General features: G+C 38.7%; 1 protein-coding gene and 1 non-coding gene across 2 annotated transcripts in view; one reads left to right on the top strand and one right to left on the bottom strand.

Annotated features, from left to right (window-relative positions):
• Positions 1-1,636: 1,636 nt before the first annotated feature.
• Tmprss7 (transmembrane serine protease 7) overlaps positions 1,637-15,492 on the bottom strand; it is a 28,416-nt gene continuing 14,560 nt past the window's right edge. Inside the window, exons 10-16 of the mRNA XM_015478384.2 lie at positions 13,864-13,971; positions 11,266-11,376; positions 10,127-10,243; positions 9,050-9,221; positions 7,367-7,635; positions 5,699-5,835; positions 1,637-2,695 (exon numbers count right to left, since the gene is read on the bottom strand). Coding sequence (XP_015333870.2) covers positions 2,525-2,695; positions 5,699-5,835; positions 7,367-7,635; positions 9,050-9,221; positions 10,127-10,243; positions 11,266-11,376; positions 13,864-13,971 — 1,085 coding nt within the window. The 3' untranslated portion in view covers positions 1,637-2,524. The remainder of the gene's footprint in view (positions 2,696-5,698; positions 5,836-7,366; positions 7,636-9,049; positions 9,222-10,126; positions 10,244-11,265; positions 11,377-13,863; positions 13,972-15,492) is intronic.
• On the top strand, positions 2,853-2,959 carry LOC125617035. The gene has a single exon (XR_007347891.1). It is a non-coding gene; the product is annotated as a U6 spliceosomal RNA (small nuclear RNA).

The following is a 15,492-nucleotide window of genomic DNA, read 5'->3' on the forward strand; positions in this document are numbered from 1 at the left end:
TTATCTCCTTTTGGAAGGAATAATTTCCCAGATAGTTAATATATATAACAAAAAATAAAATAACATCAAAATAATAATATCAATGCTCCAAGGCATCTCATTTCTTTTAAATAGATCTATACCTCCTGCAAACACAATAGTCCACACCCATATATTGAAGATGGCAAATAGTATTACTCTGAACATGGACAATTGGATCAATCACTCAGACCAATCAAGCCAAAGACAACTGAGAAATAATTGGTTGTTTTATGATGGTTCATTTTATAATTTTCAAGGCACTGGAAAGGAGGGCTTTGGTACCTACATATTCTCCCCTATAATATGGCACAAAATGTTCCTGTCTTTGTTTATGGGGGCCATTCCACTCTGCAAACAAAATCAGTCTTGAGTTCTGCCTCAGTCCACATCTTTGCAAGAATGAAGTGGATAGTCCCATATCTTTCAGGTTCTAATGACACTTATTTTGGCATGAACTATTCAAGTAAATTAGGTTAGTGTTTCTCAACCTTCCCACCAACACACACACACACACACACACACACACACACACTGTGAGGAACACATACACTTACATTGCACCAGTAAGTGCCCATATTAGTAGTGCATATCCCTGATTTGAAAAACTCCCCCTGATGAATCTGATAGATTATGATAGATCATGCTGGCCCTCCTCCACACCCTGATCGAGATCACAGATTTAGACAAGTTTTTGATTATTTTGTGAATAGCAATTCTGTACCTTAGAAATGATCATAAAGTAAAAAGTACAACTTGCCTTATATGCAGGTAACAGCCATACCAGGAAAAATAAAACTACGGTATGGGAAACGTAAGCTTAATTGCTATCTATGCAGTGGATTCAATAGCTAAGTCCCCCACTGTGGATTCAGTGGCACACTTGAGCCTAGGAATTGCACTATCCCATAGCCAGTTTACTGAAGCCTTAGGGACTTATTCAGAGAGGTACCATTAAGATGCTTTATCTCATAATCTCAGTAAAATAGTTCTTTGACAAATAAAAATATGTTATGTGAACTGGGAAATATTCATTGTTTCAGAGAAATCATACTCATATTTCAGTCTTTTACCTGATTTGGGGATGACACATTTTGCTCTCTCTCCTTTAGCTGTTGCATTAAGATTTTCTGAGGTTCTCAAACTCCCTTTCACTGTAGGATTGTTATTCCTCCTTTGAACTTATCCCAGGATAAACAAATCATATCATTCTTCTTTTTTTCTGCTGTTTCATCTGTTTGGTGCTACTATTAACTCTGGTCTCTATTAGTGGAAAGATTATTATGAGATAAAATATGGAACACTCTAGATCAAAATAAATCAAGAATGTATTGAGAGTGTACTATAGACTTAAGGCTATACAAGGTATTATAAGGCTTTGAAAGTAAAAGAAAGAAAGTCTTTTTTTATTGGTTATTCAAAACATTACAAAGCTCTTGACATATCACATTTCATACATTAGATTCAAGTTGGTTATGAACTCCCAATTTTACCCCAAATACAGATTGCAGAATCACATCGGTTACACATCCACATTTTTACATAATGCCCTATTAGTAACTGTTGTATTCTGCTACCTTTCCTATCCTCTACTATCCCCCCTCCCTCCCCTCCCATCTTCTCTCTCTACCCCATCCACTGTAATTCATTTCTCTCCTTGTTTATTTTCCCATTCCCCTCACAACCTCTTATATGTAATTTTGTATAACAATGAGGGTCTTGACCATTGAGTTTTATGAAATAACCACAAGCCAGATGATGATACTTTTGAAAACTTCCACATGTACAACCAACATCCAAAAATCCCTTTGGCTTTTCACTATTGACCAACATTCCCACAATCTCTTTGAATCTCATATAAGTACTTTCAACCCAACTACCACAATACTTTATTCCGTCATTTTGTAAAGTTTTCTAACCATCAGTTTTGTTTGTACACAACAATGCCATGTGCCATGGCTGGAATAGGTCTGTTATGATATGGTTAGACAAAACTGAATTGGATAGCAATAATATAGGTACTTATTCTGTCAATAACAGCTTTGTTTATATTTGTATTTATAAAGGATATATTTTTCTGTGCATTTATTTCATGGGATTGCTAATGATCAAGTGTGGAGTTTTTTACAGGAATTCCTTATTTCAGCAAATCATGTTTACCTCAATACTTGTAAACATTTGTACTTGAACAGGAACATAAAATAAAGTATGGACACCTAAAGATCTCCCTCATTTCTTACTTTATTTTAGAGACTTCGTATGTGACAATACTTTAGATTTCTCTCATCCTTGAATCAATGATGTCTTGATGCCTTAGGATGAATATTTTATATGCTTGGGGTAATTTTTATGGAACACATACTATATATCTCTCTTTCAGTAAATATCAGATGTGTGCAATCTAACATTTTTGGTTGAAAAATTGCATGACATTTTATTGATAATTATTTCATTGTTTTAAAAGAATCTATCACATAAATCACAGATAAAAATACAACTAGTACAATTATAAAAGAGAAGGGACATATTTATGAATCCAGGGAACAAAGTTCGACACTCTTGTATAAACTCCAGGAAAGTTTGCTCTTCCACATCCATGACCCCAGCTAACAATGCCAGTCAAAATCCATTTTCCATCACTTTGTCTTCGACAAGATAAAGGTCCACCGGAGTCTCCCTAAGTCAAAAATAATGTTAAGTATGAAGACTTTTGTCTCATAATCATCAAGTTCATTGTTACTGTGTCTAATAGATTGTGTTCAGAAGTCCCATTCTGATGCGTTTTGTTTGGCTAGTCACTATGCAGCCTAGGAACCATCAAGAAATAATGTGTAGTGCTCGCTTCAGCAGCACATACACTAAAACTGGAGTGATACAGAAAAGATTATTATGGCCCCTGCACAAGGATGACATGCAAATTAGTAAAGCGTTCCATATTTGGGGCTAAGGAGCTGAACAGACACTTCTCAGAGGGAGATATACAATCAACAAATATATGAAAAAATGCTCAACATCTCTAGTAATGAGAGAAATGAAATGAAAACTACTCTAAGATTTCATTACACCAGTCAGAATGACAGTTATCAAGAATACAAGCAACAATAGGTGTTGGCAAGGATGTGGGGGAAAAGGCACACTCATACATTGCTGGTGGGACTGCAAGTTGGTGCAACCAATCTGGAAAGCAGTATGGGTATTCCTTAGAAAACCTGGAATGGAACCACCATTTGACCCAGCTTTCCCACTCCTTGGTCTATACCTAAAGGACTTAAAATCAGCATACTACAGTGATGCAGCCACATTCATGTTTATAGCAGCTCAATTCACAGTAGCTAAACTGTGGAAACAACCTAGATGCCCTTCAACAGATGAATGGATAAAGAAACTGTGATTTATCACACAATGGAATATTACTCAGCATTAAAAGGGAATAAAATTATGGCATTTCAGGTAAATGGATGGAGTTGGAAAATATCATGCTAAGCGAAGTAAGCCAATCCCCCCAAACCAAAGGCTGAATGTTCTCCCTAATAAGTGGATGCTGATGCATAATGGGGGAGGGGGAGGGGGGAAATGTAGGTACTGTGATTAGGCAAAAGGAAGGGAGGGGAAGGGAGGGAGTATAAGAGTAGGAAAGGGAGTGGAATGAGATGGACATCATTACCCTAGGTACATGTATGACTGTGCATATGTTGGGATGGTACATCATGTACAACCAGAGAAATGAAAAGTTATGTTGCAATTGTATACAATAAATCAAAATACATTCTGCTATCATATATACCTAATTAGAATAAATTTTTTTCTTTTTTATTTTACATACATGACAATAGTGGAATGCATTACACTCATTATTACCCATTTACAGCACAATTTTACAGCACAGTAAAGTATGTTCACACCAAATTATGCCATTGTACATGTACTCTCTCTTTTTTGTGCATTATAATTCTTAATACACATATATACCACAATTTATCATATCTCTGTTTGTATATAATATATGTTGACACCTGAAACTGCTAATGTCATTGAATAAGTTTAGATATCTTCTTATAATAAAAAAAAACTACATTCATTTTTTAAAAACTTAATTTTAAGTCTGAGAATAACATTAGAAGATTCTTGCACATGTCCCATACAAAGAATAGGTGGCAGTAGCATTAAGGGCTAACATTTATTTAGTGTTCTCTATATGCCAGGCACTGTTTTGGGTCATTTAATCCTCACAACCACCCTTATGGTTATCTTGGAAGGGTGACTTCTATCTCTGGGCCATGCGACTTCAGCAGTTGGATCATGGCCACAGAAGAAACACAAAGCATGTTTTGTTCGGCAGATCCAATGCAGCAACCCTAAGAGCCACTGTCAGACAGTTTTCATAGACAAAATACGTCCTTTTGAGAGTCCCTTCTGATATCTCAACTTTATAAAGTCAGGACTCAAATAATTAAAGATTTAAAAGTAATTCCTACAGTATAATTCCTTTAGTATAATGTCTGAGTTTTATTTTTCTATTTTAGGGAGGGTTGGAAAGTTACAACTTGCTTAGATAGCAGTCTAAATGTGCCCCTACATCCCACCTCCACAATTTTACACCTGATTAGGTAAATTCTGACAGGTTAAGAAACTGGGATCTTTATTTTAATTGATGCAAAACCAGATCTACTAATACAAATTTAGTGCATAACTTGATGACTGTGTGGAACAGGACTTTGTAACTGACCAGCTACAGGAAACCCTAAAACAGCAACTTTAGTATTAGAGAGCCATGGGTTCAAATCCCAGCCCAGATATCTGTACTTGCTAGCTATATGACCTTGGGTCATCTATTTATCCTCTCTGTCTCCAGTTTCCTCCTCTGTAAAATGGAAATAAAAGAATGAATTGAATGAATTGAAGTAAATGATGTACCATGGTTGCTTGTCACAAAGTAGAATCTCAAAAGATAGAAGTCAGTATTATAATGAATTTTGTGGCATCATGGCTGAAGTTGTGGAAAGATATGGGAACTGATCCTGCTGTCATCCTTACTCTCTTAATCGTCTTTGGTGATCATGGACATAGATTTGAAATCATAGGCTCAGAGAAATATCCCCTCCCTTGAAAGATGACTTCCAGCTGAACCACTGCTAGAGACGGCTACCCGGAGGGCTGCATATGAGTGTTCTTGTCACCTCTCCTATTCCTCTTCACTTCTCACCGCCATCTGCCTATGCTTTAGATGAAATCGAAAGAAAGAAAGAGAGAGAGAGAGAGAGAGAAAGAGAGAGAGAGAGAGAGAAAGAAAGGAAGGAAGGAAGGAAGGAAGGAAGAAAGTTTGTTTCAGAAGTTGAACAGCTCCTGCTCCTAAGGAAATAGGTAGCAATTCTGAAACATCGTCTGCATGTGTGTGTCATTTTTTGCTTTGCTTTTTAGTTATAAGGAAATTGTGGCAGACATATGAAGGCTGACCTCACCAAGTGAATGCTGGAAGAAGATATGCAGGGATTACAAACTGATTCTATAAAACCAGTTCTTTCGGCACCTTTCCCTGATCTTAGGCAACTAGGTCATAATTAATACCTCAGATGAGGTAAGGGGAATATCTGCCCTAGTTATTCCCCAGGGTTGCATGGATTAAATGTGAAAGCATTTATGGAAAACACATGCTGGGCAAGAGAAAGGTAGAAGGACTTACTTTGCAGGCATCTCTTTTGCCAGACATCACTCCTGCACAGAGCATCCGCGAAGTGATGATCCCGTAGGTGGAAACACAGAGGGTTTGATCAATGAGCTCTACCTCTGCTTGCTGCAAAACAGGGGAGCCTTTACTATCTGGAAAACACATTGGAGTTGGAAATCATGGTAATGGTAATGACTACATCTCTTCAAGGTTTCATTTGAATGATAACTCAGATTATCTCCTTTAACCCTCAGAGCTATTCTTGGAGATGAACTCTATTATTATCCCTATTTTGCTGATGAGGAAAAGGAATCTAGGGAGATAAAAGGACTTGCCCAGTGGCATATAGCTAGCAAATACCAACAGGATTTAGACCCAAGATCTGCCTCCCCCACCTAAACCACCGTCCCATACTCCTTCATCTCATACCTCCTGCATTTAGAATGACCGTGAGTCAACAAAGCTTAGTACCAATATTTACTGTTCAAGAGAGCTCCTTAAGTAAAGGAGCACAACTGACATATAGAAGTCTCTGAAGAATCATAAAAACAACTGTTTCTATATAGCTCTTTCACTTCCCTTTAAACCTGTTTGGCTAAGATGATTCACACACACACACACACACACACACACACACACACACAAGCACACGTTTATAAAATAATGGGTAGACAATTCCCTTTGTGATATTGAAACTGAAGCATGGAGCACAGTAGCCTATCAGAGTTGTAAGTGTTCGAACACCTAGCTGCCTTCTCTCTCAGGACTCTGAGACCTCAGCAAATAAAACGAAGGTGAATCTTACTACTTCAATAACTAACTGAGGACAGTGAGCATTTGAGAAGCTGCTCACAGTGAATCTTTAGATAGTGTCAAAGCAAGCATTCAGGGAAAGTTCAGGAATCACAGACACTGTCCTAAACCCTTGGATAGGCTGCAAGGGAATCCCAGATGACTGGGAGGTCAAAGGAAAGTTCTAGCAGTAACCTCTGGGGACATGTACATGAAGCTTTGTATTTTTCTCCTCATAATATATTCAGAATCAACCATGAATCCTAGTTCATGGAAAAATCATGGCAGGATGAACATACAGCCTTCCCTAGCATACTCCCTGATTTGGGTACATATTGGAAAATGATGCTTTTTTTCTGGGTGGAGAGGCAAAATAAGGTATCCCCTCTGAGTGGACCAATTATAGGTTGGTGTAATGCCCAAGCCTGGATTAGCTAAGGGAAGCTTAACTTGGCCAAGAATCCTGGTGCAGGACATACCTGCATAATCTTCTACATAGCTGTCTGAGTTGACAGTGGAGTGTGCATACATAAAAGTCCTCTCCTTTATAAAAATGAATCACATCTTGGAATAAAAGAGAAGCCAAGGAGGAACTATTCTTGTCTAGTGGAAATCCCAGCACCTCTTCAGAGTTTGAAAAGAGCCCATGCTATCTAGTCAATTCTGCTTTTGTTTAAAGGTTCCCTCCGTCTCCCTGCTTCTTCTGGAGCAGATGGAAAGAATCATAAGACAGGGATGAAAATAGTCTCCTCCAATCCAAACTTTCAGAGTTGTCAGGAGGCCCAAAGAAGATGATATATACAAATCCTCTCTGGGAACCCCAAAGCACAGCATCAGCACAAGTTACTCTCATCCATGTGGAAGGCCAAGCCCATTCATTCACACACAGACCTGCCTCATGCCTTCGCCCCCAGCCGGTAACCCAGCACTTCTCCCCACTGCGCACTTTCTGGCCAACAGGAGGAATACAGATTGGCTGAATGAGCTGTTTCAGGGTCTCAGGCCAGGCAACACTGAGCTGTAGCAAAGCAATATCATAGTCGAAGGTCTGACTGTTGTAGTACTCGTGGACCACGATCCTTCTCAATGGGGAAATAAACTTGGCATTCCCCTGCACATACATCCCAAGGTGAGCTGTCCACGGTGTGGGGTCTGACAACCTGGTAGAGAAGGAATGAACCACCAAGTTAGCAGTCTGAAGAGTCCTACACAGTTTAGAAACAAGCACTCTACAGAGAGATGAGGCTGAGGTAAGGAGGTCCTGAAGGAAATTTTCTTGCCACTAGTATTTCACAAGTCACACACAGGTCAAGAACATTTATAACTAGAGTTAATTGGTTAAATTCTTCCTATTCATGCTAACAATGGCATCTGATGGAGACAAACAGGGCCAGTAAATATGGTGATCTGGGGACCCTTCTACCAATTCAAATAATATTAATTCCAAGGCAGATTAGAAAATGAAGTGTTTACCAGTGTAACTCCATATCATGTACAACGAGAAGAATGGGAAGTTATATTCCATGTATGTATAATATATCAAACTACAGTCTACTGTCATTTATAACTAAAAAGAACAAATAAAAAGTCAATGTAAAAAATTGTTTTAAGCAGAAATTTAATGAAATTCCTTCTTGCTGCAAGCTACCAAAAGCCTCATAGCTGCTGTAGCTGCTTAAGTATGACAGTCAAAGGGATACCAAACTCCACCATGATCAGTCCTTCCAGAATTCTAATGTTGACCCTGCCCCCCACCCTGCACAGAGTCACAAAGGGGACTGTATCTCCATGTGTGGCTTTGATCTCACCCTGAGGCAGCCAAAGAGAAGTTCAAAGTGAAAAGAATATGAAAACTCTTGGAAAAAAATAAGGACAGCAGTTTCACAGCATTTAAGATTAATGATCAGAGGTGAAGCTATTTCAGTAATTAACACGATTCCTGTAATTTATTGGAAGAGTAAATACTCAAATTGTATAACTTAGTTGAAATCTCTTAAAATTCAGAATATGAAATTAGTTTTGAACCTAAGGTCTAGTAGATTTAAATAAGTTTAAATTTCAAGTTAGATCACATTTTAAGCTTCTCTTTCACCCTTAGCTGGAAGATCTTCTGTCTCATAATAATCCCACTGGCAAAGGTAGACAGAGCCCCTCCAATGCCAACCCTAACAGACCTTCCCAGGATCACCCCCAATGCAAACAGGGATCCCCATACTCCAACAACTCCTCCACATTCTCCACACAGCCTATTAGGTCTGCCCATCTGACTTGAAAGCCCTCTCTTTATTTCCTCAGTCTAGTAAAAACTATTCATTCTTGATGTTTCCTTTGTGTTCTTTCTTTATCTCAATGATACCTAAAATAAATAAAAACTATTTGACACATAACCAGTGCCCCCATCCCACCAAAACAAACAAAAAGGTAGCCTGATTGAATTGATTGTTGTTTTTTTTTTTGTTTGTTTGTTTGTTTTGTTTTGTTTTCCCCTGTAGGGGCTTCTTCTCACAATTCAGGGCAGATGTATGATCTGTTGTCAGAATGTGCCGCTCAAGAGTAAGGTTTGGGATACCCTACCTGTTTCCATGGAAACAGTGGGCCGCAGAGAGAAGCCACTCCCTGGAGATGACGGAGGCGCCACAGTAGGCAGATCCAACAAAGTGGAGGCTGACCTGCCATGGCCAAGCCCCCTCCTGGGAGTCAGTGCCCCCGACGACTCGGTGGACAGTGGACGAACGCCTGCTACAGCCTTTGGTAGAGAGGAAGGGTCATGTGATTTAAGGCAGACTTGAAGAAAAACTGGAAATTAGGTCAGGTTCAGTGCTGGGTTGGGAACTGAGTCACCAAGTAAGCAATTTAAAATCGCCTGCTTATCTAGAAAGGAATTTTATGGGTCTGTCTGAAACCAGCACCAGCCGACTACTCCTTCCTTCCAGAAAACAAGCCCTAACAGGAAGTCTCCATACAGTAATGCATGTGGAGGCAGAGGGATCCATAGTAACAGCTGTACTGATACAAACAACAGCCCTGGTGTTAGGTGGCTAGATGGAGACGAAAAAGGTAAGTTCTGATATAACAGAATTGATAATGTGTTTGAAGCTGTGCTAATCTAAAAGAAAAATTTGTAAAACAAATATAAATTAAAGCCTAAGACAAACTAGTTATCAGAGCAATTACTTTTAGTGTAATTTACTTTCTGTGTAAATAGTATCGATAATGATATATAATTAACCTGTTGCCACATGGCCAATTAGAAGCCACATGACTAAAAAGAACATATGGCACAGAACAGTTAGTAGGTTTTGAATAAACAAAGAACCAACAATTGATATTGTTCACAAAGTAAGATATAAGCAAAAATCCTCCAGAAGCCCACTTTTTCATTTGTCACAGGCTATTTTACTTAAGACCTTCTTCCTTCATTAGTGTTACTAGAAATTGAAAGTTCTCTTTGGAAACATCTAGTATATTGATGCTTAGTATCAAGAAAGAAGATGGAGAAATAATTTCAGACTCAGCTCAGCAAGATTTACTATTATTTCCTGGTCTGTGGTAACATCTGCCAGGGGAATTCCATGAGGAAGAGAATAAAAATGGAAAATGGGCAAACCAGGTGGGAAGATAGGAATCAAAAGGAACAGCTTTTCTACTCACTGCAACCGACTTCATCACTTCCATCTGAACAATCCACGATCCCATCACATTTTGCATTCTGTTTCCTAAAGCAAATATTATTGCCACACTTAAAAGTTCTGTTGGTGCACGGAATGCCTAAAAACGAATGAAAGAAAAAGCAGTTTTTTTCTAGCCAGAAACATCTGAGTAAATGACACTGATCTTTGCAAAGGATGGATTAGCCACAAAATCGCTATTTGCTGCTCTGGGAAAAACTAGCAGAGAAATGGAACAAACCCACAGTGACCTTTCAGAGCCACTGAAGAAGGCAGGCAGGCAAGCACTTCAGCTGAGAGTCAATCCAATTACCTGGCCTTCTTCCCCTGTAGGTGAGTGAGATGCAAAGGAGTTGGCCATATAAGTGGCTTTTTTAGGCCACAGCCTCTTTGTTATTGTGTCTTATTCTCCAAGGAAAGTCTTTGGGCATAAATCACTACCACATTCGTCTTTTTATGTCATCCAAGAAAAGAAAAATAGACAGATGGTGTGAATTCCCACACATTTGCTCACAACTCAGGAGGTTTGCATTTCTGTAGTAATTACAATTTGCATTTCTGTCCCTTCATGGTCTCTGGCAAGTTCCTCTACATCAGATCCTCGGTATCCTGCAACTTAAGTAGCATTAAAAGCAAGGAAGTAACTGAGTACAGTGGTGTGCACCTGTAATCCCAGTGGTTTGGTAGGCTGAGGCAGGAGGATCACAAGTTTAAAGCCAGACTCAGCAACTTAGTGAGGCCCTAAGCAACTTAGTGAGACCCTGCCTCAAAATAAAAATATTTTTAAAAAAGAGCTGGAGATGTGGCTGGTTGGTTAAGCGTCTCTAGGTTCAATCACTGGTACCAAAAAAAAATCAGGTAAGCAATGAAAATCTGCCAGTATTCACACAGTAACACACACACACACACACACACACACACACAGCACAAGTCCACTCCTGTTAAAGTCACCAACTTTAGTCACTCATTTTTTTCTAGGACTGAGGAGCTTCCCCAGACAAGGGATTTTCAGTGCCAAATCTGGGAAAGTTTTGGGGACACTGGGACTAGATTGCCCTGACTCAGCAAAGGCATTTTGATTCTGATTTAGGGAGCACAACAGAGCACGGGGACCCTTCTCACTCCGAGTGCAGTTCTGCTCATCCTGGCCATTCTCACAGTCCTTGAAGCCATCGCAGACCAGAGAGCCGTGCTGCCTGGAGGAGCTGGTGTTGCAGGCAGGTTTAACAGGCACTGGAATAAGAAAAGACACAAGGCTTATGAGCCTGGGACATCATCTGCCTTCTCCCATGACCAGGAGTGCCCTTCTACAGGGACAAAATATTAAGATGACAAACTAGAGAGTGATTTTTCCTCAACAGCAGCACCTTCATGAGGAAAAGCTGATGTTTAAACTTTGGAGCAAATCCTAGCACTTGAGTTTGTCAGATCTGATTTTTGCAATTGTGTAGATGTGTTGAACTCTGATGGTTTGTTTATTTAATTACAATTAAATGCATCCGAAGTAATCTATTTTCAGAAAAATGAATATTGGAAGCTGTTATCTAAATTGAACTTGTCTCCCCTCCTAATGGAAGTGGAAGTGTACTGAGATTATCTTATTCATATCTGTACCCCAGGCCCCTGATCACATAGGAGGAGTTCAATGAGGTTTTGTTGAATGAATTCATGAATGTGAGATCTTAGAGAAAAATAGACTTGTGATCTGTGTGTAAGGAAAATCTTCTTAAGATGATTTTTATCCTTAGAGATCAATTTCCTCAATTAGGAAATGCAGAAAAAAATCTGAAAATAGGAAAAAAATATTTTCCCTTTTTGGAATATTTTCTTTAGATCGAAGGCAGGCATGGTATATTAGCAAGCACTTTCAGAAATTGTGGTTCCTTAGACATTTCTGACTATAGACCACACATCTCCCCTTGAGTTGTAGAAGAAGCCCTGCTGGGAAAAGTCATTCCTTTTAATCGGGCTTCTGTTTGATTGTATGTTTAAGGGACGGGGCACCAGTTATGTATCAAATACTTTTTTAAACATATTATTGATTCTAAAAAGAAAGAATATAAAGGCAACCTCAAGAATGAATAGCTTTTAGAAGACACAGGAAATAAAGAAAAGGTAAACCTAAGGATCTGTATGGAGAACGTGGAGGGGGGCATTGGAGAGTTAGGGTGGTTGGAGTATGGGGATCCCTATTTGGATCGGGGAGAGCCTAGGAAGGTCTATCAGGATTGGCATTGGAGGGTTTGCCTGTCTTTGCCAATGGAATTATTATGGGACAGATTACCCTCCCTTAGTTATTACCAATGTAATATCAATAGAAATTGTGTAGGTTAAAGACAACAACAACAAAAAAAAACTATCATTCATAAACAAACCCTGTGCTCCATAAAGAGGAATTCTGAGTTTAGTTTTTTGCAGATTCTGAGCTGCTCTCAAGATAAAAGATCTGTGACTTCAAACAGGATTGTTGTATGAAGAAGAAGAAGAAGATGGAGAAGGAGAAGGAGATGGAGAAGAAGAAGAAGTTGTTTGAGAGTTTTAGGTAACCCTAAATTCTACCTAAAATTAAACTGAATAAATGATTCCAGAAAAATAGATTTGGAAGAGATTCTGAATAATTTTGTTTTGAAATCTTTCAGAAGAGTTTTCATGATTTTTTGGTAGTAGTTTAGTCTCTACTGCTGAAATTATGTTTACTGGATTTATTGAACCAGTTTCCTCTAATGCACTTTCACAGAAAATGTTGTTTTCTAAGATTTTAAGGTTAACCTTGAAAATGTATTGTCTAAATGCAGAATAAAAATCCTAATAATTTACCTTTCCATATACCATAACAGACATTCAAATATTTTTGGAGTCATTTTTATATACTAAGAATTATGTAATTTGTTTTATAAAAATTCAGAATGTATCAGGTGCTATTAACTGTCAAGTACCAGTGGAAAATAACGTTTTTTTTAATAATGTACAAAACAAACAAAAAATGATTGTGGTGAATTAAGCTATTAATCACAGATCTTTACTCCCTGTGGTCATATTAATGCAAATCCATCCTTGCCATGACCCCAAAATGTGCAGAGGAAATTCCCTGAGCCTTGACTTTGATCTCAGCTATGTGACCGGATTTGAGCCATGAATTATGATACTAGTGATGGGGTGCCAATCCCAAGGCCAAGCCTTCAGAGAAACTATATGTTTCTGCTTGCTCCTTCTTTGCTTTTGTCACTATCAATGCTATCCATGGCTCAATGAAAGAAAGAGTCAGAAAGAACAGACCTGATCCTGACCTGTGAAGAACCAAGCTCAGGATGACCCAGTGCTTGAAGCAAAGCCACCCAACTGAGCTCAGCCTAGATCAGGCATATCCAAGACAACATATGGGTATATGATGAGGAATACATGATGGGGGCTGGGGATGTGGCTCAGTGGTAGAATCTTGCCCAGCTTGCATGAGGCCCTGGATTTGATCCCCAACACTGTAAAATGGGGGGCAAAAAGAAAAAGAAAACAACAGAAAAGAAGAAGGAGGAGGAGGTGAACGAAAAAAAGAAGGAGGAGGACAAAGAATGACTGTTTTAAGTCACTGAGTTTTGGCATAGTTTGTTAGGTAGTGATAGATAACACTATCTACACTACAAAGACTGTAGGTGGACACTAGCAGCAACAATGGCCCTGACAAGCTACGTCTAAGAAAGTCATATTCAAAGCCTGAATACCCACCACAGAAAAGTTCATCACTTTCATCAAAGCAGTCATTTACTCCATCACAGCGCTGGGCCTGAGGGACACACAAACCAGAGGAGCATCTAAAAGATCCAACAGGACAAGCTATAAGCAATAAAAAAAAAAAAAAAAAGAAAAAAGAAAAAAGAAAATGTCATGTGGGTCCTGAAAAATGCCCAGACCACATTAGCAAAGAAACATGAAGCTTTAAGTGATTAGGGATTTGACAAGGTAGCAGGAGTAATTATATAATATGTCCATCTAAATAAGGATGTGGGTAATGACAAGCTAAAAAAGCAGAACCCAAGTGAACAAAAAAAGAAAATTAATTAAACAGGAGGTCTGAGTAACCACTGCATCCAAGTCACCTTCAAAATCAAACCTCGGGCTGGGGAGATAGCTCAGTCTTTTTCCTTGCATGCAAAAAGGCCTGGGTTCAATCTCCAGCACCACAAAACAAAACAAAACAAAACAAAACAAAAAAAACCCTTTGCCTTGACTCAGCTCCACAGCATTAATACAGACTTGAAGCATGGGAAAGCTGGAAGACATATTAGAGGCCAGCATTCTTAATGTGCAGGCTTTAGACTTTCTGGGGGATTACAAATGGGATGCTGCTTTCTCCAAATTGTCTGTGATCAAAAGCATTATTCTGCCTCTTTAATTGCATTTTCAGGTGATCTCTGTTCCAAAATACAAGAGTAACCACTGATCTACTCAAGTTGACCTAGAGAGATTAGTGCCAGGCCTCAAAGCCAAGACTCCTGCCTCCTACTTCACTATCCACTATTCTTTCCTTTTCAATCAGGCTGCTCATCAAAGATCCACTCCCTCTGTTGGCTTAAATCACATCCTAAGCTAATATATGAATATTGCTGAAATAATAAATCCTTCCTCCCTTGTGCAAAAGAACAGTGGGAGAGTGTATTATAGGTCCACCTATGTCTCAATGGCATGTGGTGGAGCCGGTGAGTCAGGGGGAATAGTCATGGTTTGAAAAGACAGTTAGAAATGAAATGACTGGCTCTTCTTGAGACCCTGCTGGAGATTGTAGTATTCTGAGCATAATATTCCAAATGCAAAAGCAGGATATTGGGGATTGTCAGAGAACAACAAGGTCTAAGTTCCTTTCACTTATGTCATATCTTCATAAGTTCCTCAAAGAATAACTTTTATACTTCCCCATTTTAAATGGGTCTAGAATTTCTTGAACATGTCCTTATCTACACTCCAGCTCCAATACTTCTCTCGAATGTTTTCTTTTCTATTAGCCACTTCCTGATCACTGTTCCAGCAGTTCTACCTTCTGAGTGCTGTTATTTGAATCCTTTCAATCAAACAGCTACCCTTGTGCACCATAGACCAAACTGAATCAAAACTGCTGGTCTCAGATCCTCTATATGTTGATATGAACACAAAAATCAGAAAAATAACAAGCCAAAAAAGGACTTGTCCTATATTTCAGGAATAATATAAGAAGTTATATTTCAGCTATAAATCAGTAATGTCAAAAATATTAAATGATTTCTCTACAACTTAAAATAAAGGCAGTAAAACATAATTTATGTGTGTATATATGTATATATATATATATATATATATATATATATATATATATATATATAT

The sequence above is a fragment of the Marmota marmota genome, unplaced genomic scaffold, assembly GCF_001458135.2.
Source record: "Marmota marmota marmota unplaced genomic scaffold, marMar, whole genome shotgun sequence".
Lineage (NCBI taxonomy): Eukaryota > Metazoa > Chordata > Mammalia > Rodentia > Sciuridae > Marmota > Marmota marmota.